The sequence below is a fragment of the Eubalaena glacialis genome, chromosome 15 (assembly GCF_028564815.1).
Source record: "Eubalaena glacialis isolate mEubGla1 chromosome 15, mEubGla1.1.hap2.+ XY, whole genome shotgun sequence".
Classification (NCBI taxonomy): domain Eukaryota; kingdom Metazoa; phylum Chordata; class Mammalia; order Artiodactyla; family Balaenidae; genus Eubalaena; species Eubalaena glacialis.
The window spans coordinates 66,568,370-66,592,712 of NC_083730.1; the positions used below are offsets into that span (position 1 = coordinate 66,568,370).

Here is a 24,343-nt window from a genome sequence, read left to right on the forward strand (position 1 = left end):
CTAGGTGCTCGCCTTCCCCACCTCGGCTCCGGAGACGTGATGGTCCTTCGCCCTGGAGGTCTCGGCCAGCCGGTCCTCCATCCTGTCCACGTTCTCGGGCACCACCAGCAGCCGGTGCTGGGTCTTGGCCCCCAGCTTGTGGTCGGGCTGGTGTTCAGGCTGGTGCTCGGGCCGCGAGCCCGGCTGGGTGTCCAGTTTGCACTCAGCCCGGTACTTGCCTTCACCCTCCCTCTTGAAGGAGGCCAAAGACACGGCTTTGGGCTTGGGGGGCTGCAGCCATGAGTGGCTGAGGATCTCGTCGATGTGCAGCCGCCGGTTGACATCCGGCTGCAGGATGCGGTAGATAAGGTCCTTGCACTCGCCTGTCAGGTTCTTGGAGCGCGGGAAGTCCACGCGGTGCTCCTTCTGGATGCGCAGCATCTTCTTGATGTCCGAGTCGTCATAGGGCATGGAGCCGCAGACCATGATGTAGAGGATCACACCCAGGCTCCAGATGTCATACACCTTGGGCTGGTAGGGGATGCCCTGCAACACCTCAGGGGCCGCGTACGCCGCCGACCCACAGAAGGTCTTGCTGAGGATGATGCGCCCGCTGCTGTCCCGCAGGCAGCGCTTGGAGAAGCCGAAGTCGGACAGCTTGATGTTGAAGTCCTTGTCAAGGAGAAGGTTCTCACACTTGAGGTCTCGGTGGACGACGTCCAGGTTGTGGCAGTACTTGACGGCGGAGGACAGCTGCCAGAACATCTTGCGTGCCACGTCCTCATGCAGGGCCCCCCGGCACTTGATGAACTCGAGTAGGTCGCCCTGAACTCCGAGCTCCATGATGATGTAGATGCGGCCGTCGGAGGTCTCAAAGATCTCGTAGGTCTTGATGATGGAGCGGTGGTTGACGGTCGCCAGGATGTCCATCTCCCGGGGAAGGAATCTCTCCACAAAGTCCGTGGGCGTCTTCTTGCGGTCGATGATCTTGACGGCCACATTGAACTTCAGGCGCTCGGAGTAGGCAGATTTGACTTTTGCATATGAGCCCTTGCCCAGGTTGATGCCCACGATGTAACCCTTCTTCCTTAGGACTGCGGCATCATCCATGGTGCCAGGAGCGGCTGGCGCCGCTGCCCTCTACATCCCCTCCCCACCTGGGCCAGCAGGCATTGTCCTCGTTTGCACTGTGGGGAGCCGTCTGGCCTGTCTGGGCCTGCACTTGGAGGTGTGGAACACCCAGCATTGTCCCCCCGTGACTTCAGCCTGTGAAGTCATAAAGCCAGGCTGCCTGGAGTGGGGACTGGGCGGGGGACAGGCCCTGGAGCCCCGGAAATCAGGCTGGCCTGGCAGGAGTGCTGCTCCCTGCCTGCTGGAAGGAAGCTGGCGCCCAGGACTGTGGTGACCTGCACTGCTCTTCCTCCTCGCTGTGCTTCACTGTCCCGAGTCAGGCCCAGGGGACCGCCCAGGTCCAGCCAGTGTGCGGGCCCCATGCCCGTTTCCCTCTCCTGGATGTGGGGACTGACTCTGCAATGGCCTCTGTCCCACGAGGGCCAATTTCCTGCCGCTTCTTTGAGGTGTGATGAGCACCCCCTCTGGGGCTGTGTCTTCGGAACCCGCCATGCCAGGGAGGGACTGCCCTGGTCCGGCCGGGCTGGCGGTGGTTCCAAGCCTGGGAGACAAGACCAGCTGTCCGGGGAGCAGGGGTGGGGTGGGGGTGGGTCAGTGCTGTGGCGGCGAGCAGGGTGTGCTTGGGGCAGGGGGCAGCTCAGAGGCTGTGAGTGCCCAGCCCGGCAGCCCGGTCCCCAGTGGGCTGGCAGATGCACGTTCCGTGAGGGGGTGATAGGTCCAGGCAGGGAAGGGCGTGGGGGAGGGAAGGACGTTCTGAGAATGGCTGAGTCCCAGAGTTAGGAGAAGGTGGAGGAGAGGGTCGGGGGACAGCTGCTGCAGGTCCCGGGGCAGGAGCAGCCAGAACCCAAGTCCCGTTTTCAGACGGGTCCTGGAAGAGCACATAGGGAAGGGGCTTTGGGGTGAGCGGAGGCTAGCGCCTATGACCAGGCACGGGGAGGCTGGACGGGGCAGGCCCGTGGGGAGGGGGACCGGCAACAGAGGGAGACTGGGTTCTGGTGCGTTGGCCAGTGAGTGGGCGGGGCCTCGGGTGGAGCCTTGGTGCTGCGGTCCCGGGGGTCTTGGGGGACGGCAGCACCCCTAGCACTGACAGTGAAGAGCAAGCACCTGGGTGAGGGGGGATCCTGAATTATGTTGCTGGGATCTTTGTGAGCTGTTGGAACCCTGGGAGGGCACATCATCTTTGCATCTCAGACTGTCTTTGCCCCTGGAAACAATGTGGAAACCCTTTTGTTCTTGCTTTGGGAAACGTGGCCTCCTGTAGCGTCTCCTCGGGTGCTTCGCAAGCCCTGCTGTCCACTTGTCCTCTGTAGTGCGTTGTCAGGACAGGAGGCGTGCCGTGTGTGTGCTCAGTTCTCCAGGGGTTGGGGGAGAGGAAGTCCTGTTTGTGGGTGGGTGGGTGGGAGTGACTGTGGAACCCGCATGCAGGGGATCAGCAGGGCTCCCCCAGGTGCCGGGAGGTGTGTTGTCCTGGCCGGAGCACAGCGCGTGTACACACCTGGAGCGCAGAGAGCTCCCTGGCAGGAGGTCTGTGTGGAAGATCTCAGGGCAGGGCAGCCGGGTCCAGATGCCAGCGGGAGTGACTGGCCTGATGCCTGCCTTTCTCCTGGGGGCTTTGGTAGAAATGACCAGAACTTCACTCCTTTGTGTCACAGAGGGGCCAGCTGTGAGGCCTCCAGGTCAGGCCCCGGAAGCCAGGCACCCTCCCCACCTGTCTCCCTCGCCCCCATGTCTCTGTCGGGGGCACCCTGCACGTCTGCCCTCTTGGCCGACCCCACCGCCTGCTTTCCCCTTTGTTGTGGGTTCTGCTTCTCCACACCCGCCCTTGCCCAGGACAGTGTGGCCTCTTTGGTTCTTGGGGGACATGGATGGAGGAGGCATGTACCAGCATCAGGCCAGCGGACCTGCCGGGCGTGGAGCGGGCGGCTCTGCCCAGGATGTGCACGCAGGGGCAGGGGCTGCTGGTGCGCTGGGTTGGGGGGATGTTAGACTGGATAGGGGCTCAGGGTGCTCCCGGCTACGGGCCTGTGGGTCCCAGACCTGCAGACCCTGGGACGCCCCCCGTGGAGCTTTGGCCTCCATTTCTCCACTCCATGGCATTTGAGGGTCGGCCTCAGGCCCTGGGTGACATGAACAGAACCTTGCCTTTTTGGAGCCCGGAGGCCAGGGAGGTTCAGTGTCACGCACAGTATGAATGCCCTGCGGCTGGGCCGTGACACAGGGACATGGAGCTGTGAGGTCAGAGAGCTGGGGCTGGACTCAGGAAGGCTGGAATGCTGAGGTCTGAGGTCAGGCCACACGGAGGAGGACGGGGACTGCAGTGCGTGTGATGGTCTGAAAGGTCAGCATGGTGAGAGCATGCGGGGGCGGGAGGGAGCACGGAGGCCACATTGAGGGTCTTGATCCTAAAGCTTCAGGATCAAGGGCCTGAAAATGTCTGAGCCCACGCTGTGTTTAGTGGAACAGCTCACAGGAGTAGCCCGGCATCTAAGGCCACCTGGGGAGGAGGGAGCCTCACGCACCTGGGCCTCTGCTCCGCACTGTGTGATTTCCGGCAGTCACCCCACCTTCTCTGAGCCATCTCCCCACCTGTAAAGCACACAGTAGGTGCACCTTCCTGAGGTCCCTCCTGCCCAGGCATGCCTCCGGGCTGGGCTGCAATGAGTCGCTCCCAGGCCCCCTTGCATCGCGCTGCCCTCTGCCCCAATGACCGCACTGATGACGGAGGAGGTTCACAAGCCTCCTGGGACATCCCCACCCCCGCTGGCCCCATGCGCTCTGGAATTCCACTCTACCGCTAGGCAAGCTGTGTGACTCTGGGCTCCCGGGTCCTCCAGGACTACTCCGCAGCGGTTCTGTCCTGGGCCCTGGGCACTCACTCGCAGGCCTGCCCTGGCAGAGGCCCCCAGAAGGCTTTGTGTGTGAGGCCGTGGCCCCTTGGCCAAACCTGGAGAGATGGGCAGGGCTGCAGGGATGCGTCCACAAGCAGGGCTATGGCACATGGCAGGGGGCTGGGAGGCCAAGAGGAGGCCAGACCTGGGAAGACCTCAAGGGTTAGGTGTGGGGATCCTTCCCGCAGGCAGTGGGAGCCAGACTGGGTGCAGAAGGAGGGCTCTGGCCACCGTGGGCGGCGATGGGAGAACAAGGACAGGGGCCTAGGTGGTGGCTGAGCCTTGACACATGGGGATGCGCAGCTCTGGGGACACAGGATGTGTGGAGGTGGCTGTGGGGAGACGGAGGAGCCAGGCAGAGGCCATGTCTGGGGTACTCACTGGACCTCACGTCTCCCAAGACACCAGCAGGGGTGGGAGGAGAGGCGAGCCTTGTTCTCTTGGTGTGTTAAACCCGCAGGTCCATGCGAGGTTGTCAGGTGCACGTGCAGATCAGGAGGAGAAACCAGCTGCCACGGCATAGCCGGGGTAAGGACAGCGTGAGAACCGGAATGGCGGGCCCCGCAGTGCCCAGCAGCTGGCGATGCACACGCGGGCCTGCTACCTCTGCAGACACCATGGCCGCAGGCCGGGCACGCGTGTGAGGACGCCTGTGCCCTCCTGCTCGCCAGTGTCTGCTTATCTGCTTTGGCAGGAGCATCACCCCTGGGAGAAACTGGGACCAGAGGGGAACAAAATGTGTTCAGACCACACAGTGACTGCGGGACATGCAGGCTGGAGAGGGGCTGGCCATGTAGCAGGGCCCCTGCTGCTGGGGGATGCCCACGAGGCGGCATGACTCAGGGCACTGTCGGGAACTGGGTGCTGGCAGGACGTGGGGGACCCTGGAGCCAGAGCAGAAAGAGCTGCCCACGGGGAGGGGCTCGAGGGAGGCTGGTCCGCCTGCCTCTACAGGTTCTCCCCACTGGCAGCCTTGTGGGGCTGTTGAGGACCCAGACCCCGGGGGGAAGATCCCCACCTCCCAGCCCTCCTCTGCCCGTAGCCACCTGCTCTTCGCGCCCCTCTCCAGCCCGGCATCACACTCATGGGCCTCCCTCTTGAAGCAATGTCTTCCTTACTCAGCTCTGCTCCGGTCCAGGGCCTGAGGTCATGGTCAGGGCTGGGCACACAGGGCTGTGTTTTCCAAAGCGGGAGGTGAAGTGCAGCGCGGTCTGAGAGTGGGGACGGGGGGAGTGCAGGATCCTCTCCCTGGGCGACCAAAGTCCGCAGGTCAAAGACACTGACCTCAGGGTCTGCAGTAATATAGTGATTTATTGCTTCTTTAGCCACATGAGTTACCAAGGTCAAAGGGAGGGGGAAGAAACTGACGAAAATAGCGGCTCATCTGGGACTGTCTTCCTTCTCGGCTTGTCCCTTGGCTTCTTTGGAGCTCAGGCTTGAGGCCATGAACTTTGCCTCATTTTCTGCCGGCCCCCTGGGCCGCGAGAGCTGACTAGGTGTGTGTCTCTGAAGGCTGCGGGGTGGCCCCTTCCTTGATCTCCTTGCTGGGCTGCTCGCTGGTGAGGCCCATGGCCTCTGACTGCCTCGACACCTGCACTGCCAGCGCCTCCTCCTCGGGTCTTGTCTCCGCCCAGGTCTTGGGCCGGGCCTCTTCCCGGGGCTCCAGCTTGGTGGCAGACTTCTTGTCGGAGCTGGGCTCAGGAGTCCACGGGGGCTCGGTGGCCCGAGAGCTCTCCCCCTCCTTGTTGATGGCTGCAGAGGACAGGCCCCAGGCCTTGGGCTGCACCCAGCAGTGGCTGAGGATCTCGTCGATGTGCAGCCGCCGGTTGACGTCCGGCTGCAGCATGCGGTAGATGAGGTCCTTGCACTCGCCCGTCAGGTGCTTAGAGCGCGGGAAGTTGACGCGATGCTCCTTCTGGATGCGCAGCATCTTCTTGATGTTGGAGTCGTCATACGGCATGGAGCCGCAGACCATGATGTAGAGAATCACGCCTAGGCTCCAGATGTCATACACCTTGGGCTGGTAGGGGATGCCCTGAAGCACCTCGGGGGCCGCGTACGCCGCCGACCCACAGAAGGTCTTGCTCAGTGTCAGTCGGCCACTGTCATCCCGCAGGCAGCGCTTGGAGAAGCCGAAGTCGGACAGCTTGATGTTGAAGTCTTTGTCGAGGAGAAGGTTCTCACACTTGAGGTCTCGGTGGACAACATCTAGGTCGTGGCAGTACTTGATGGCTGAGGACAGCTGGTGGAACTTCTTGCGCGCATCGTCTTCCTGCAGGGCCCCCCGGGTCTTGATGAACTCAAGGAGGTCGCCCTGGACCCCGAGCTCCATGACGATGTAGACCTTGCCGTCGGAGGTCTCAAATATCTCGTAGGTCTTGATGATGGAGCGGTGGTTTAGCATGGCCAGAATCTCAATTTCCCGGGGAAGGAATTTCTCCAGGAAGTCTGTGGGGGCTTTCTTGCGGTCGATGATCTTGACCGCCACGTTGAACTTCAGGCGCTCAGAGTAAGCGGATTTGACTTTCGCATACGAGCCCTCTCCCAAATTGATTCCCATGATGTAGCCTCGTCGCTTGAGGACGGCAGCATCATCCATGGTGCCGGGAGCGCCCAGTGCCCCTGAGGCTGCCCTCTACATCCCTGCGGGACATGGGCCAGCGGCGTCCTCATTTACACTGTGGACAGAGAGTCCTCTGGCCTGCCTCCTAGAGGCCAAGACTCTGGGGTGGAACATTCGGCATTGTCTCCCTGGTGACTTCAGTGGGTGAAGTCATAAAGGAGGACTGCCCTGGGGAATGAGGCTCTGGCCTGAGCCACTAAGACTCGGAACCCTGGAAGGCCGGCCAGTGGGCTGCAGCAGACAGAAGGCCAGCGGAGCATGGCCTCATGCTCGGCTGGGACCCAAGGTAGGAGGGGGCTGTGGGGAGTGCATCGGTCAGCCCAAGCCTCCGAACCAGAGCCAGGCCTGCTGGTGGAGCGGCGGGTTGATTTCTGCAACCCGGGGCATCCCTGGAAATCCAGGGCAGGCAGTCCCATCACTCTGGGTCTCATCAGGAAACAGGAGACACACTCAAGTTAGGACTGTCTGAGGAGAGTTTAATTAGGGGATGATTTACCAACGTGGAGCAGAGTGTAGAGAACCCTGAGTAGTAATGGACCGTTGGAAGAAGGGTGGTCGCTGGGACCTGGGAAGAGGAGTACAGGGAGGGCCGCCTTGACAGAAGCAGTGATGTCAGGTGGAGGCCACAGGACCCCACGGGGTGGGGGGGGGGGGGAAACGTCCCTGACCTCTTCTCCCTCCCTGCAGCCCTGAAAGCCCTTGATAATGTCCACGCAGGCAGCCTGCTGGCTGCACAGCAAGGCCGAGAAGGGGGAGGTGGGTCAGGAGGGGCAAGGATCCTGGCCAGTGGTCAATGCAGTTTAGGAAGCTGGGGCTCTGCCTGCTTGCTGCGTGGTCTGCTGGACTTTTCACTTTCCTGTGCTGCTCTCCTCATCCGAACCTTTACTGGCCGGCTCTGTGGGGTACAACTGGCCGGGGTTTCTGCTCTTGGCTGTGAGTTCCCTCCCGGGGGTCTGACCATCCATAGCCCTGGCTGGGCTCCCAGGGCAGATCTGGGGCTGGGGGGCAGAAGGTGGGCCTGGACTCCTCTCAGTGCAGCAGCTTCTCCTGGGAATGCTCCCTGAGGATGTGCTAACAGGGCAGCGTTGGACAGGGATCGCCGTTTCCACCAGCAGTGGGGCCCCTCTGCTGTGGGCCCCTGTTGTGTGCCACGCCCTGAGGGGACAGGAGCGGGCAGGTCTGGCCTAGCCTTGGGGTTGACTTTGGCCATATCCGTCCAGAGGGAGTGGGTGCCTCTCTCAGATGACCCTGAATGTCCCAGGCTGGAATCCTGGGATGCTCAGGAGGACCATGCCCTGAAGGGGCTTGGGGTGACTGCTCCTGGAGAGTGATTTGGTGGGCTGGAGGTGGGCAGGGCTGGGCTGGGTGCCCACCAACCTTGGCCCTCCCCCTTTTCTCTGCTCCCATCCCCACCCTCTTCCCCACCCTCTTCCCCACCCTCTTCCCCACCCTCTTCCCCACCCTCTTCCCCACCCTCTTCCCCACCCTGACACCCTGGGCAAGCCCTTGTGTGCGCGGCTGGTGGTCCTTCCTTTGGAGGGCTTGCTCCTCTCTCGTTGGAGACACCCCACCTACTGTGTACCCTCCCACGGTGACAGGTGCGCGGCCAGCGCTCGGAGCGCTGCCCCCGGCGGCTTCCCTCCGTGCAGACGGGCCTGCTGTGGCGGCAGCTGTGCTGCGTTCTCCTGTCCCCGCTGTGCGGGCAGGGCCCTTCCTCCAGAGGGGGCTTTGCTCCGTCTCTAGGATCTGGGCTTCCCTGTCAGCTCTCCTTGTGTGACCCTCCTTGAGGCTACTCCCTCATCCGTTTGAAACGTTTCAGTTGTATGTGCCGGTGAATCCACACCTGCGTGTTCCTCACGAGGTGGAACCACCTCCGGAACCTCCTCAGGGTTAGGCCGGGTCCCTCCAGTTTTCCTCATCCCTCTCCGCAGCGGTTCGGCCTTTAAAAGACGACTTTGGGGCGCACTCTTGGCCCACTGACCGGACCTGGGGCTGCAGGTGCGCGAGGAGTGAAGACGCTAGGTGTCCCAGGGCCCTCTTCACCCGGTGCCCATACCCACCCCGCCCACCGGCTCCCCTGTGCCCCGCCCCTCCCTTCAGGCCCCGCCCCCGTACCGCCCCGCCCCCTCAACGCCCCGCCCCTTCCGTGTCTGTCATCTCGGCTCCGCCGCCCGGGCTCTGCGGAGCCCTTCGGAAGCTCCGCCGCTGAGGCTCCGCCCCCGAGCCTCTCCTCTCTGCTCAGCCAATGACACCTTTGACTCCTCGTAGTTCCGCCCCCGAAGGGCCCACCCCTCAGCCACCGCCCCGCCCTTGGGCCCCGCCCCTTTCGGCCACTGCGCATGGGGAACACGCAGGTCCCGCCCCCGCCCGGGGCTCATTGGCCGGCGCGGGCGGCGCGGGCGGGGGCGGGGCGGGGCGGACCGAGCAAGACGGCCGCCATCTTGCGCGGGGCCAGAGTCGGAGCGCGCACCTGCCTGCGGCCCCTGGAGCTTCATCCCGCAGCGTCCTCGCCTGGCCTGGCCCCGGCCCGGCCCGACCCTCGGCCCGGCCCGGCCCGGCCTCCCCGCGGGGTCGCGCGGCCGCCCCGGGGACGATGAACGGAGGATAAATGGTGCCCAAGGCAGACAGCGGTGCCTTCCTGCTGCTCTTCCTGCTGGTGCTCACGGTCACCGAGCCGCTGCGGCCAGGTGCGCAGCGGTGGGGGCGGGGGCGGGGGCGCCGGGACCCCCACCTCGCCGGGCCCTCACTTCGCGCTCGGCGGTCGACGGAGCGGGAGCGATGGGGGTCAGGCCGGGGGCCGAGGGGGCGGCTCGGGGCACCTGGAAGCCCCTGGCTGGTCACGGTCGCTTGGCCCGGGAGCCGCCGAGCCGGGCACCGGGGGTGCTCCTGGTCTGTGACCCTCAGATGCTTTTGGAGCCCCCGGGGGCTTGCGTTTTCTGAAGGAAGCCTGTGGTGAGGAATCGGTATCGCGGCAGCAGAAGGTCCCGGACGATTCTTATCTCTGTTCCTGATGTACCTCCTCCTCCAGCGAGAAATCAAGACCCCAAATGCAGGGCCGATTTATCCGTCAGGCACAGGAGGCCGGGGGCCCAAGGTGCTTTTGGTGGACTGTAAAAATGTTTTCTTTTACAGTCAGCAGGAAAAAGCCCTAAACTTTTAGGTTGAAGGAAATACTGTAACATGCACATTAGTTTTTATACCGGTGCAGTTGAAAAGTGTGGTTCTTGATCTTTTTTTTAAATGGAGGAAGGGGCCCATGAAGGCAGAAGTGGCCAGGGCTCCTTGTGTGGGTGTTGTAAGACCTGGGTGTGTACAGCAGGCAGGGGAGCACAGCGGTGTGCAGGCTCCCCAGTCAGGCTCCTGCCTGGGCACGCTGCACCTCTCGCTGCCTCTGCCGTCTGTACGGAGTGCTCTGCCTCCTCCCCAGTGTCCACTTGGTAGCCAGGACCCTGGCCCACACTCAGCTGGAGTGTCCAGCGATGCTTCTCTGGACGGTGGGGTGACTGGTTGTGGGGTGGCCTTGGTAGGAACGGAAGCCAGCACTTGTGGAGGAGGGTGCTGTATGGGCTCTTGGGGACCAGAGCCAATGGATTTGTGGGCTCTTGTGATTAACGTTCTTTAGAAAACATGTTTATACCTGTGGAGAAGTGAGAGTCATCCCGTCTGACTTCTGGGTCCCGATTTTGCGCATTATGTCAGTGGACTCTGAGGGGTGAAGCCACACGTCATACATGTCTTTCTCGGGGTGTCTCTGGTTCCGGGTCCAGCATCTCCTGCCTGGGTGGATGGATGTGACCGATGTCCCCAACTCCTTTTCCATCTGTCCATCTGGCCAGCAGCAATTCAGAGTGTCTTGGCGTGGCTCCCCACCTGCCCATCACTAGGGATGCTCAAATGAAGAGAATATACCTTCCCTGTAGGAGTGCTCTTCAGGTGTGGAAGCAGAGATGAGGTAGCGGCAGAGGTGGCCAACCCTGTGCCCCTGCAAAGCAGGGGGGTGCTTCAGGAGGCCTCACACTCAGGTCTGAGTTGGGGCAGGGGGGGTGGCTCTGGTTGAGGGAGCAAAGTTATCCTATTCATTCCATGACTCCTCACATCAGAACTTTGCAGCAGCCCCTGGTGGTGTCTTGAGTTGCCCTGCAAAACCTGTGGGGCTCCAACTGGCTCCCTGCTTTTGGCTGGGCAGCAAGGTGGGTCTCACTCTGGGTCAGATGTTCTCCTTGGGTACCTGTATGTGCTGTGTCCTTCCAGGCAGGGGTCTGCTGGCTGGCGCCTGGGAGGGGGGCTTTTCTGGTCTTAGTCTGCATGCTTTTTCTCAGAGTCCTGGCTTAGACCTACACTGGGGTGTGAGGAGGGAACCAGGCAGACCTGCTTCCCAGGAGGCTTTCTGCCAGGTGGAGCACTTTTGGCTCCCCTGATGCAGGCTAGGGTGTGAGGCCTTTCACAGAGTGGGGCAACAGGAAAGTGCTGAACTTGACCTCCCGCCACAATGTCTTTTATTTTTTATTTATTTTATTTTATTTTATTTTATTTATTTATTTATTTGGCTGTGTTGGGTCTTTGTTGCTGTGCGCGGGCTTTCTCTAGTTGTGGCAAGCGGGGCTAGTCTTCCTTGCGGTTCACGGGCTTCTCATTGTGGTGGCTTCTTTTGTTGTGGAGCACAGGCTCTAGGCACGTGGGCTTCAGTAGTTGTGGCACTCGGGCTCAGTAGTTGTGGCTCGTGGGCTCTAGAGTGCAGGCTCAGTAGTTGTGGCGCACGGGCTTAGTTGCTCCGTGGCATGTGGGATCTTCCCAGACCAGGGCTCGAACCCGTGTCCCCTGCATTGGCAGGTGGATTCTTAACCACTGCGCCACCAGGGAAGTCCCCACAATGTCTTTTAAATGCATGTTTGATCTTGGTTGATTGAGGACGCATTATATGCCAGGGGATTATATGCCATAATGGCAATATATGCCATAATGGCATTATATGCCATTGCTACCTCCATTTTACAGATGGGGGAAATGAAACAACTCATGACACCAGGTGGCTGGGATGAGGTTTCAGTCCTAGAAGTCTGGTCTGTCTGCCATCATGCACCCTTGGCTCTCTCCCTTCCAGCTGTCTGTGTCCTGCCCTGTCTGTCCTTAACCCCAGCTGTGGACCCCCAGGCCACCTCTGTTCCCCTGATCCACCCAGTGGTTCTCCAGGTGAGGGTGCAGAACTTTTTCCATCTGAATACTCTGATCTGAGGGGTAGAACCAGCCCTCCTCTCAGGTCCCTGCTGTGATCAGGCATCATGAATGACAATGGTGTGTGTTGTATACTCTGGGGCTGTGGTGAGAAAAAAAGGGTGGGGACCTCTTCGAGGGGTGACAAACATGGAGGGGCATTTGGGGGCCACTGACTGCGATACCATCGCAGTGACCTTTCTCCATCTGCATCCCAGTCTCAGGGAATGCAGCATCAAGTGCTCTTTCTAAAACCGTGTTTTTCTAGCTTCAATTATGAAAGGAAATCCTGCTGTGGTTTTGGCCACAGCTCCATCCAGGATGACCCCACCATGTACTTGCCTTCACTGAGTGAGCTGAGGCCGCAGTTCTGGAAGAGCTTGTTTTCACCTGGTTGGCCTGATAGGGGAGCAGGACTGGACGCTGTCTTCCTTGTGCTTCTGGGAAGCTGGCTGGGAGAGGCTAGTGATGTGCATGAGGTCACACAGCTGAGGAGCAGCAGAGCTGAGGCACAGACCAGGGTGTGTGTGTGGGGGGCTGGCTCCTAGTTCAGGGTTCTGTCCCCTATGCCACTCGGGACCCCTCCTGCTGGCTGTGCCGAACTGACAAATCCTCAGTGAGCCGGCCAGCGCCTGCGGCCTCTGGAGTGGCACATGGGTTAGTGAACAGGAAGAGGGGGGATATTTCACAAGCAGACGTGGCCAAAGCTCACAGACGGAGCTGGAAAGTGGAGTCTGCCCGGGGCTTGCCAGGCGCCTCCCGAGTTTGGAGGCCCTGCTCAGCCCCAACCCACAGCACTGCCGAGCTTGTCCTGCTGACAGATGGGGCTTTGGGCCTGACACTTGGATTCTTTTTACTTGGAAAGTAGCATAATAGACTTTCCAATCTCACTAGCTAATGAATTGTTCTTTTTTTTTTTATAAAGAAATCTTTTGCTGGGGAATGGTTTCATACTTACAGAAGAGTTGCAGGGAGAAAATTAGTGCAAAGAACCCTGCGCATCCTCTGCCCAGACCTCCCTGTTAGCATTTTGCCTCATCTGTTTTACCCCCACTCTCCCCGCCCCGAGGGCATATGTGTACGTGTGCACGTGTGTATATATGCAGGTGCACACGTGGTTGTTTTCTGAACCATTTGAGAGTAAGTGGAAGATGTCGTGACCCTTCCCCCCCATCACCCTGGCCAGTGCTGAGAGCAGAGATGAGCAGTGATGCCTCCCTGCCTGCCGCCTGCTGTGTGCGGGCGCCGTGTCGCCGTGGCGAAGGGGAAAGGCAGCACTGCGGCCAAAGCTTGCTTGGCCCCGGAGCCTGAGTCAGGGGTAGAGTTTCAGTTGGTGGTTCTGGTCTCAGGAGTGAGGGGTGTGTGGCTGCTGCACTTTGGCTCATGTGTGTGCACCTCTGTGGCTTCTCTGGCCCAGATTGCTGTCGCCGCAGCCCTCCCTGGTCCCTCTCAGGCCTGGCTTTCCCCCACCCATGAGCAGCAGCACTGACTGGGCTGCCCTGCACCGGTGGGAATCCCATAGCTCATGCTGTCCTCTGCCTCCCTGGCGCTGGGCACAGGTGCGACACCTGGTAGTTGACTCTGAGTGCAGTGTGTCAGTGACAGCGTTTAGGAGCTGGGAGACAGCAAGGGACCCACTAAACGTCTTTTCCTCCAGCTGCTGCTGGGCTGCTCCCTTGTCCCTGTGCTTGGTGTCTGGGTGCTGAGGAGTTAGTGAGCGGCCCCGTCCCCATCCAGGCTGTGGAGCAGGCCAGTGATCCTGAGAGCCCAATTTTGGACCGGTAGTTTGTTTGCCAGTCAGAGTGATGGGTGGGCTTGCAGTGTGGTTATTGACCTGGGATTTTTTTTTTTTAAAAAGGATTTTTATTTATTTATTTATTTATTTATTTATTTGGCTGTGTTGGGTCTTCGTTTCTGTGCGAAGGCTTTCTCTAGTTGCGGCAAGCGGGGACCACTCTTCATCGCGGTGCGTGGGCCTTTCACTGTCGCGGCCTCTCTTGTCGCGGGGCACAGGCTCCAGACGCGCAGGCTCGGTAGTTGTGGCTCACGGGCCTAATTGCTCCGCGGCATGTGGGATCCTCCCAGACCAGGGCTCGAACCCGTGTCCCCTGCATTGGCAGGCAGATTCTCAACCACTGCGCCACCAGGGAAGCCCTGACCTGGGATGTTTTGTGAAAGAGGTCACATCTTGTCCTGCCGCTCCAAGCTTGGCCCCATCGGCCTCTGCAGGGCAAGTCCAGGGGAGGGTGAATGGCCTGTGGGCCGTGGTCGGAGCGTGGTGACCTGGGGTCCCAGAGTGTTCTGGGGCTTCTGGGCATCCATCTGGGAGAGAGGAAAACCAAGGTCTGGGGTTGCTTCCCTGGAGCTTCTGCTGGATCCAGGCGAGTCCAGGGTGGTGGTTTGAGAGCAAGGAGCCTAATACTGCGCTGTCCAGGGCCTGGCCCCGCTCTGCTGCCCACTCTGTGCCTTCTCGTTGCCTCAGTTTTCTCATCTGTGACATGGACGTAATAACAGAGCGTATGTACTTCGTGGAGATATGAGAATGAAAGTGGATTGGTATCATGTTTTAAAAAGCGTACAGATGTAAAGCAAATGCTCCATAGAAGCTGTGAGCATTATCCACGAATTGCATTCAGGGAGTGTAGGACCCCTGAGAGCATGGACGTGCCAGCACACGAGGACATATTTCTCAGGAGAGCCCCCCGACTCTGAGGCAGGGAGTGCAGTGGCTGTGACCAGTGCCTGACGCTTCGTGAGCGCTGAGTCCAGCTGCCGCCGGAGGTGGGGGGTGGCTTGCCCAGAGCCCCCCAGACAGTCACAGCACTTTGGACAGGGCCAGGATTGTTCACGGTGACATGGTTTGCTCTTTGTCACATGCGTGCTGGGTCTCCCGGGCCTGGTCTGGCACAGAGTGGGCGCTCAGAAATCAGTTATTGAACAAATGCACAAATGGCTGTTTATATTTTGACATAAAGAGCAACGGCTCCCTTTGCCAGCGGGCCTCGCAGCTGCCCCGGTGGGGGTGGCGAGGACCAGGGACTCGGGGGAGGGGGGGAGGGAATGCTGCAGAGCCAGCTGGCCCGGGCCTCACGCTGTTGGGGGGAGGATCGTTCCTGCAGGCGTGAGCTGCCCTGAGAGGTGAGGGCAGGTGAGGCTTCTCATCGCTGTGGGTCCTCACTGAAGAAGCTCACCAGCCGCCCAGGCGGGGGCTGTGAGGGGCTGGGGGGGCAGGCTGCCCCTCCGATGGCCGTGCCCTCTGCCCAAGGACGTGGCCCGCCCTTCCCAGGCTGGCGCACTACACTGGCCTCACTCGAGAGCCGGTGGGTGTGGGGTCCGCACACGCTCGCCTCTTGCCTTCTCTCCCTCCTCTCCGCCTGGCGTGGCCGTTGCTCCAGTCACTAGGGCTGGCTCTTGTCCTTCATGCCCCTGCCCCTTCCGGTCCCTTGCTGTAGGCTGGCTTCCGGGCCCCTGGCAGCCAGCTGTCAGTCCAATCAGCTTGTCGTCTGTCTTTCTGTCCTCAGCTGTTGACAGCTCCGTGTCGGACAGACGGGGGCTGAGAGCAGAGCCCTGTGTGGATACTGTACTACAAGGGCCTCCGGGTCCACCCTGAGCTCCTGCCCTGCTGGGAAGCCACCTTCCTCCCTGGGGACCCTCCTTTGGAGTTGGTCGCTGTGGGGAGGATTGCCTGGGGTTCCCCGAGGCACTGGACAGGGGGCAGGAGCCACCGTGAGGGCGTCCCGGAGGGTCGGTCTGGAGACGTAAGGCTCCAGGACCCCCTGCTCACTTGCCACCGGGTCTACTGACGTGGAGGCCTTTTCATGTGTCACTGGCGACTTCCTAGGGTCCCTGGGTCGGTCAGTTACCCACAGAGCTTCATGGTCATATGAGATGGGACGGGAGGCCTGGAAGGGCCTGGAAAGGATGCGGCGGGCTCTGCAGCAGCCGTCTGGGGGTCTGTTGGCCACTTCTGGAAGGGAGACGTTCTTCAGATTCTCTCCTCCACCCCATCCGTGCGAAGGATGTGGGTCCAGACCGGTGTGTGAGCCGTGGGAAAGCCCAGCACAGTCTGGAAATATGATGGCGGGGTTTTTTTCACACTTATAAAAATTCATACATAGATTATTTTACGTAAATGGAATTATACTTTTTTTACAAGTTTTTTTTTACTTTTTCATTTGACAGTGTTTTGGAGGTCTTTGTGGGTAAGTCCATACAGCTTTACTTCATTCTTTTTTCTTTTTTTTTAAACAAGCCTTTATAAGAACTTTCCTCAGTCTTGTTTTGCCCGCGGGGCCTTCTTCCAGGCGACCTCTTACCACAACTTTTCCTCAACCCGAAGCTGCAATTTAGAGAGCTGCATGGTTGGAGATGGTGGCAGGTGCTGAGGATCTGATCTCATGGGCTTGTCTCAGCCTAAAACCATCTGCAGCAGCTCCAGGTCGACTCCTGGTTTTTACGTGTATTTATGCTGTAACTCTAATTCGTGTGCTTATTTACCTAAATGACATAATTTCACCAAGGATAATTTAGACTCAGAGTGACCATTTAGAGGAACTTTGACATGAACAAAATTACTAGAGGAACTTTGACATGAACAAAATTACTCATTTGTGAGGTGTCTTACAGGCAAAAGCGAAACCAAATCCTAAGATCCAATGATCTGCATGTTTTTTTGGCATGAAGAAGCCTTAATTCCAAAAAGAATTAAGATTTCAAAGTATCTTCCTTCAGAGGAAGGCAGAGGGTTACCTCATTCTTTTTCCAAAACATTTTTAACTTTGAAAACATTTCATGCTTCTAGAAAAGTTGCAAAAATAGTACTGTGAACTCCAACTGTATACAGTTCACTTAAATTTACCGATTGTGACATCTGACTCGTCCCACATCTGCATGCTTTTTGTGTGTGTGCGCGCGCGCATGCGCGCACGTCCAGAGATGAAATGTATCTGCACACACAGACATGACCCTTCATTTCTAAGTTCATTTCCCCTATTTCCTAAGAACAAGCCATTCTCCCGGAAGCACGTTTAGGACTGCTAACACGGGGGTAGTACCATGAGCCATATCCCCACTTTGCCAGTTGTCCCATTCACCACACATTTTTTTCCCCCCAATCCAGGATCCAGCCCGGGATCATCTGCTGCATTTAATTGTCATGTGCATTTAATCTTCTGAAATCTGGTACAGTTCCCTAGCTTTCTTTGTCTTTCGTGGTGTGGACTTTTTAAACAGTACAGGCCGGCCATTTTTTGGAATATTCCTCCGTATGGGTTTATCAGATTGTTTCCTCGTGGTCAGATTCAATTGCCACATCTTTGGCAGGAGTGATCCCCTGAGACACTGAGTCCCCTTCAGGGCGTGCATCCTGGGCACAGCTGGCAGCTTGTCCCAGGAATAGCCTTGTTAACTGTGGCCATGTGGTGAGGTGGCTTTGACTGCATTTCTCGACTGGAAAGGTGGCTTTCTTTCCCCCTTTGTGGTCGGCAGGTACTCGTTAGGGAGACAGATCACTTGGCCCAGTGTGGGGTTTTTTTTTTGTTTTTTTGTGGTTTTTTTGGCTGCATTGGGTCTTCGTTGCTGCGTGCGGGCTTTCTCTAGTTGCAGCGAGCGGGGGCTGCTCTTCATTGTGGTGTGCGGGCTTCTCATTGTGGTGGCTTCTCCTGTTGCAGAGCACAGCCTCTAGGCTCATGGGTTCAGTAGTTGTGGCTCATGGACTTAGTTGCTCCATGGCATGTGGGATCTTCCCAGACCAGGGCTCGAACCCATGTCCTCTGCATTGGCAGGCTGATTCTTAACCTGCACCACCAGGGAAGCCCTGGCCCAGTGGTTTTAAGCATCTATTGTTGATTCTTGCCTGAATCAGTTACTGCTGTGATGATTGCTAAATGATGGTTTTCTCTTACTCCTCTTTCATTTATTACTAGTCTACTGTAAAAAAGCTTGTTCTTCCTCTTTAACATCCGGTGTGGACTCATGGATTCTTCTTATTCAGTGCATGATAGTCATTATTGTCATTCATTTTGGTGATTATATTGCAGTTGTTTTGGGCAGTGGGAACCCCTTCAGGCTGGCTTCTGTATCCTTCTGACATGCCCCAAGCACTGTTGAACATTCCTCATTACCAGGCTCACCTTGTATCTTTCCTGCCCCCAGCATTTTTCCACGGAGCACTGGTTCCTTTTAGTGGGAGATGGTATTCTTGGAGAAACAAAGATTTTGGTGCTAGGTGTGTTCATCGCCAAGAGGACCTTGCTGCTGCTAGACCTTTTGGTCCAGCTGGGGCGTGTGTCCCTCTCTGTAGTGTGGGCGTATGGGTGTGTCCGTGTGAGTCTCTTTGTTTATAAGTTCATACTGTATCTTTAGTTCCAACCCAGCATCCCAGGGTCTTGCTTCCTTTCCCTGGTTCATATTGGTATCTCGCTTTTTCTACAGTAGAGCTGGGGCTTCCAACAACATCAGTAGATTTACTACTTCCTTATTCCCACAGTGCACAGAGAACCATTTCAGGAGTGCTATACCTGTTACCACTACCAGCAGCAGACTGACTGAGTTAGAGTTTGGGAATTTTTTTTTCCAGCTTTTTTTTGTCTTTAGACTGATGGTATGTACTCAAAGTACTGGGTCCAAAAGCTATTTGGATTAATTCTCTTCTCTTATGTGTGTCTGTTAAACAGTTAGGTTCAAAACTGTATTGATTTTAAACCACATTTATTAAACAAATAATACTGAGAAAAGTATTTACTATAATCTCATTATTATACCAAGCTTCTATTTCATCACGCTAATTGGTAAGGAAACATTTCTTTTTCCAGTGGGTTGTAGTATTTTCCTGGGTAAATTAAAGTATCATTTTAGGAGTAGATATTTACAGTTTTAACATGTCAACTCTCATTAGTATATATTGCTATTTGCTTAAAATATTTTTTCCAGTTTTGCTTCTGTGGTATGAAGAGAATTATGTATGTTGAGTAGACAACCAGTCAGCATCACTGGAGAGAAAGGCCAAGTAAAATTTATAACAATTGAATTATTTAGATTTTAACGTTAATAAATGCTATTAATGTTTTTTATTTTGTTACCTTAAAATCTTCTGATGGAGTGTATTAGAAATTACTTTGTGGGACTTCCCTGGTAGTCCAGTGGCTAAGAATCCGCCTTGCAATGCAGGGGATGCCGGTTCAGTCCTTGGTCAGGGAACTAAGATTCCACATGCCGTGGGGCAACTAAGCCCGTGCGCCACAGCTAGAGAGAAGCCCGCGCACCGAAACGAAGGCCCGCGTACGGCAGCGAAAGATCCTGCGTGCTGCAGCTAAGACCCAATGCAGCCAAAAATAAATAAATAAATAAGTATTTTTTTAAAGAGAAGAAATTCCTTTGTAATACTAACTTCAATGTGGTGTCCTGGATTGGATCCTGGAATGGAAAAAGGACATTAGTGGAACAAGTCTTTTGCCTGTCTTTGAATTGGGTTGTTTGTTTTTAGGCTGTTGAGTTTTAGGAGTTTTCTGTATATTCTGGTTACTAACCCCTAATCAGATGCATGATTTGCAAATGTTTTCTCTTATTCTGTAGGTTGCATTTTTAGTTTGTTGTTTCTTTAAATTTGATGTAGTCCCCTTTGTCTACTTTTGCCTTTGTTGCCTGTGCTTTTGGTGTCATATCCAAGAAACCATTGCTAAATCCAATGTCATGAAGCTTTTCTCCTATGTTTTCTTCTAGGAGTTTTATAGTTTCAGGTCTTATATTTAAGTCCTTAATAATTTTGAGTTAATTTTTGTATATGGTATAAGGTAAGGGTACAGCTGCATTCTTTTGCACGTAGCTGTCCACTTTTCTCAGCACTATTTGTTGAAGAGACTATCCTTTCCACATTGTGTAACCTTGCTACTCTCTCAAAGATCATCTTACCATATATGTGAGAATTTGTTTCAGGGCTCTCTATTCTGTTCCATTGGCCTATATGTCATTGTTTATGCCACTCACTGTTTTGTTTACTGTAGCTTTGTAATTTACTATGTTTTGAAATCAAGAAGTGTGAGGCCTCCAGCTTTGTTTTTATTTCTTAAGATTGTTTTGGCTGTTCAGGGTCCTTTGAGTTTTCACATTAATTTTGGGATGAATTTTTCTCTTTTGGCAAAAAAAAAAATCATTGGCATTTTGATAAGGATTGCATTGAATCTGTAGATTGGGTAGTATTGACCTCTTTTTTTTTGGAAATTTATTTATTTTATTTATTTTTGGCTCTGTTGGGTCTTCATTGCTGCACGTGCGGGCTTTCTCTAGTTGCGGTGTGTGGGCTTCTCATTGCAGTGGCTTCTCTTGTTGCAGAGCATGGGCTCTAGGCGCGCAGGCTTCAGTAGTTGTGGCTCATGGGCTCTAGAGTGCAGGCTCAGTAGTTGTGGTGCACGGGCTTAGTTGCTCTGCGGCATGTGGGATCTTCCCGGACCAGGGATCAAACCTGTGTCCCCTGAATTGGCAGGCGGATTCTTAACCACTGCACCACCAGGGAAGTCCCAGTATTGACCTCTTAAGTCTTCCAGTCCATGAATATTGGATGTCTTTCTGTTTTTTTCTGTCTTTTTTTTTCTTTTGGCTGCACCACGTGGCATGTGGAATCTTACTTCCCCAACCAGGGATCGAACCCATGCCCCCTGCAGTGGAAGCATGGAGTCTTAACCACTGGACCACCAGGGAACTCCGTATTTGTGTCTTCTTTATTATATATTTTTTAATAAATTTATTTATTTTATTTATTTATTTTTGGCTGCATTGGGTCTTCACTGCTACATGTGGGCTTTCTCTAGTTGCATCGAGTGGGGGCTACTCCTTGTTGCGGTGCACGAGTCTCTCATCACAGTGGCTTCTCTTGTTGCAGAGCACGGGCTCTAGGCGCGCAGGCTTCAGTAGTTGTAGCACACGGGCTCAGTAGTTGTGGCTCGCGGGCTCTAGAGTGCAGGCTCAGTAGTTGTGGCGCATGGGCTTAGTTGCTCCACAGCATGTGGGATCTTCCCGGACCACGGCTCGAACCCGTGTCCCCTGCATTGGCAGGTGGATTCTTTCTCTCTTTCTCTTAGTTGGTCCGTGGCATGTGGGATCTTCCTGGACCAGGGCTTGAACCTGTGTCCCCTGCATTGGCAGGCGGATTCTTTCTTTCTCTTTCTTCCTTCCTTCCTTCTTTTCTTCCTTCCTTCCTTCCTTCCTCTCTTCCTCTCTTCCTCTCTCTCTCCCTCTCCCTCTCTCCCTCCCTCCCTCCCTCCCTCTCCCTTTCTTTCTTTTAACATCTTTATTGGAGTATAATTGCTTTGCAATGTTGTGTTAGTTTTTGCTGTATAACAGTGAATCAGCTATATGTATACATATATCCCCATATCCCCTCCCTCTTGCATCTCCCTCCCACACTCCCTATCACACCCCTCTAGGTGGACACAAAGCACCGAGCTGATCTTCCTGTGCTATGTAGCTGCTTCCCACTAGCTATCTATTTTACATTTGGTAGTGTAGATATGTCAATGCTACTCTCTTACTTCATCCCAGCTTACCCTTCCCCCTCCCCATGTCCTCAAGTCCATTCCCGACGTATGCGTCTTTATTCCTGTCCTGCCCCTAGGTTCATCAGTACCTTTTTTTTTTTTTTTTTTTTTTTTAGATTCCATATATGTGTATTGGCATACTGTATTTGTTTTTCTCTTTCTGATGTACTTCACTCTGTATGACAGACTCTGGGTCCATCCAACTCATTACAAATAACTCAATTTTGTTTCTTCTTATGTCTGAGTAATATTCCATCGTATACATGTGCCACATTTTCTTTATCCATTCATCTGTCGATGGACACCTAGGTTGCTTCCATGTCCTGGCTGTTGTAAATAGTGCTGCAGTGAACACTGTGGTGCATGACTCTTTTTGAATTATGGTTTTCTCAGGGTATATGCCCAGTAGTGGGATTGCTGGGTCATATGGTAGTTCTGTTTTTAGTTTTTTAAGGAACCTCCATACTGTTCTCCATAGTGGCTGTATCAATTTACATTCCCACCAACAGTTGGCAGGCAGATTCTTAACCACTGTGCCACCAGGGAAGTCCCATCAGGTGGTTCTTTTTAATTGCATTTCCCTGTGAGTGATGATGTTGAGAACTTTTTCATGTCCTTTTTTTTTTTTTTTAATTTGGCCATGCCACACGGCATGCGGGATCTTAGTTTCTCAGCCAAGAATTGAACCCATGCTCCCTGCAGTGGAAGCACAGAGTCTTAACCCCTGGACCACCTGGGAAGTCCTTTTTCATGTCCTTTTTAACCATTCATGTATCTTCTTTGGAGAAGTGTTTCTTCAAATATTTTGCTCACTTGTATGAGGTTTTTTGCCTTTTCGTTATTTATATTTATTGTTGAGTTGTAGAAGTTCTTTTTGTATTCCAGATATACAAAAGTTCTTAGATGTGTTGCAGATATTTTCTGTCAGTGACTTACCCATTCATTTGCTTAACTGTACTTTTAAAAACATATGTTTATTTGTTTAGTACACTAAAATTCACTCTTTCTGTATATCATTCTTTGAGCTTTGACAGATGTAACCAGCACCACACTCAGGATGTGGAACACACTTCTATCCCCCCGTAGTTCCCTTGTGCACCTTGTGGTCAGTGCCTCCTCTGCCTTGAGGTCCCACCTGGCAACCACTTGTCTTCTGGTAAAGTCCAGTTTATAATAATTTTTCTTCTTGGTGATGAATGTAAGCAGTCTGTCTAACGCAGGTTCACAAAGATTTTCTTATATTTTCTCCTAGAAGTTTTATACTGTTAGGTTTTATATTTAAGTCCTTGATCTGTTTTGGGTTAATATTTATATCCGATGTAAGGTATGGGTTGAGGTTTGTTTTTTTGGGGTTTTTGTTTTTGTTGTTGTTTTGTTTTTTTGAGTGGTAGAGCACTGGGGTTTTTTATTTTTTGAAGTATAGTTGATTTACACTGTTGTGTTAGTTTCAGGTGTACTGCAAAGTGATTCAGATATATATATGTATATATGTTTATGTTTACATATATGTTTATACATATATTTATATTACATATATATTCTTTTTCAGATTCTTTTCCATTGTAGGTTATTACAAGATACTGAATATAGTTTCCTATGCTATATATAGGTCCTTGTTGTTTACCTAGTTTATATATAGTAGTGTGTATCTGTTAATCCCAAACTCCTAATTTATCCCTCCTGCCCCCCACCCCTTTCCCCTTTGGTAACCATAATTTTGTTTTGTATGTCTGTGAGTTGAGCTTCATTTTTTGATATGTGGACTTCCAGTTGTTTCACTACCACTTACTGAGATATTATTCTTTCTCCATTGAATTGTCTTTGTACCTTTGTCAAAAATCAATTGGCCACATTAGTGTGGGTTTATTTCTGGGTTCTGTGTTCTGTTCCATTGAACTAGGTATCTTTACTGAGCTTTTGATCGAAGAAATTGTGAATTTTGAAGAAGTCCAATTTATCAGTTTTTTTCTTTTATGGTAATCTTTACCTACTCCATGGTTGGGAAGATCTGCCTCCTTACTAGACTTTGAGCTCTGTGAGGGCAGAGACCTTGTACTTCTCCTTTTGTTCTCGCTTGCATCCAGCACAGTACCTGGCCCCCAGGAGGCACAACGCTCTGTTGTTTGAAGGAGCTAATGGGTTTGTCTTAAGGATTTAAATGTAAAAATGTATTCGAGGCACTTTATACACTGCTTGGCACATGCAAAATGAACTTTCAAGAATCTGATTTTGCTATAGCTGTTGTTTCTCTTGAGATGTACTGGCTATACTATACCATGGCTGTCATCAGAATATGTTTTGAGTGTTGTATGAAATTGCTGATATATGTTACATAAGATGTGAGATAGCTATCACTCCAGTTCTGCAAACCAGCAAGGCTTTCATCAGATTTCATGGTGAGATCAAAATGTTAACAGCCAAGCAAAAACTAAGAGTTCGGCACCATCAAACCAGCTTTACAAAAAATGTTAAAGGGACTTCTCTAGTGGAAAATAAAAGACCACAACTAGAAATATGAAAATAATGAAAGGAAAAATCTAATTGGTAAAAGGAAATATACAGTGAAAGTAGTAAATCAACCATGTATGAAGCCAGTAGGAAGGTTAAAAGACAAAAGTAAAATCATCTATATCCATCATAAGTAAAGGGATACACAAAACAAAAAGTTATAAAATATGATGTCAAACCAGTAAACTTTGTGCGGGGGTGGGCAGTAAAAATGCAGGTTAGAACGCGTTTGAACTCGAGATCAGCAATTTACAATAATCGTATCTATCTATCTAGGTATATATCTAACTATATATATAAACCTCATGATAACCACAAACCAAAAACCTGTAATAAATACACACACACAAAAAAAGAATCCAAATATAACATGAAAGATTCATCAAATCACAAGGGAATAGAGCAAAAGAAGAAGAAAGGAACAAAAAAGAACTACAAAACAACTCAAAAACAGTCAACAAAATGGCAATTAA

General features: G+C 53.8%; 3 protein-coding genes across 5 annotated transcripts in view; 1 reads left to right on the top strand and 2 right to left on the bottom strand.

Moving 5' to 3' along the window:
- On the bottom strand, nucleotides 1–1,089 carry TSSK2 (testis specific serine kinase 2). Its single transcript, XM_061170041.1, has one exon. The coding sequence runs from the start codon at nucleotides 1,087–1,089 to the stop codon at nucleotides 1–3; it is 1,089 nt and encodes a 362-aa protein (XP_061026024.1).
- Nucleotides 1,090–5,490: 4,401 nt separating this feature from the next.
- TSSK1B (testis specific serine kinase 1B) lies at nucleotides 5,491–6,597 on the bottom strand. Its single transcript, XM_061170027.1, has one exon. The coding sequence runs from the start codon at nucleotides 6,595–6,597 to the stop codon at nucleotides 5,491–5,493; it is 1,107 nt and encodes a 368-aa protein (XP_061026010.1).
- Nucleotides 6,598–9,042: 2,445 nt separating this feature from the next.
- The window catches only part of DGCR2 (DiGeorge syndrome critical region gene 2), a 70,824-nt gene continuing 55,523 nt past the window's right edge, over nucleotides 9,043–24,343 (top strand). For 2 of the 3 annotated variants that reach the window (XM_061170496.1, XM_061170495.1), the window contains exon 1: nucleotides 9,043–9,308. In XM_061170496.1, coding sequence (XP_061026479.1) covers nucleotides 9,230–9,308 — 79 coding nt within the window. In that variant the 5' untranslated portion in view covers nucleotides 9,043–9,229. The remainder of the gene's footprint in view (nucleotides 9,309–24,343) is intronic. The other variant, XM_061170494.1, reaches the window with a different exon arrangement.

Bases quoted from the DNA above. Each gene is read 5' to 3' on its own strand.
- TSSK2 (XM_061170041.1), bottom strand. From the start codon at position 1,089: ATGGATGATGCCGCAGTCCTAAGGAAGAAGGGTTACATCGTGGGCATC.
- TSSK1B (XM_061170027.1), bottom strand. From the start codon at position 6,597: ATGGATGATGCTGCCGTCCTCAAGCGACGAGGCTACATCATGGGAATC.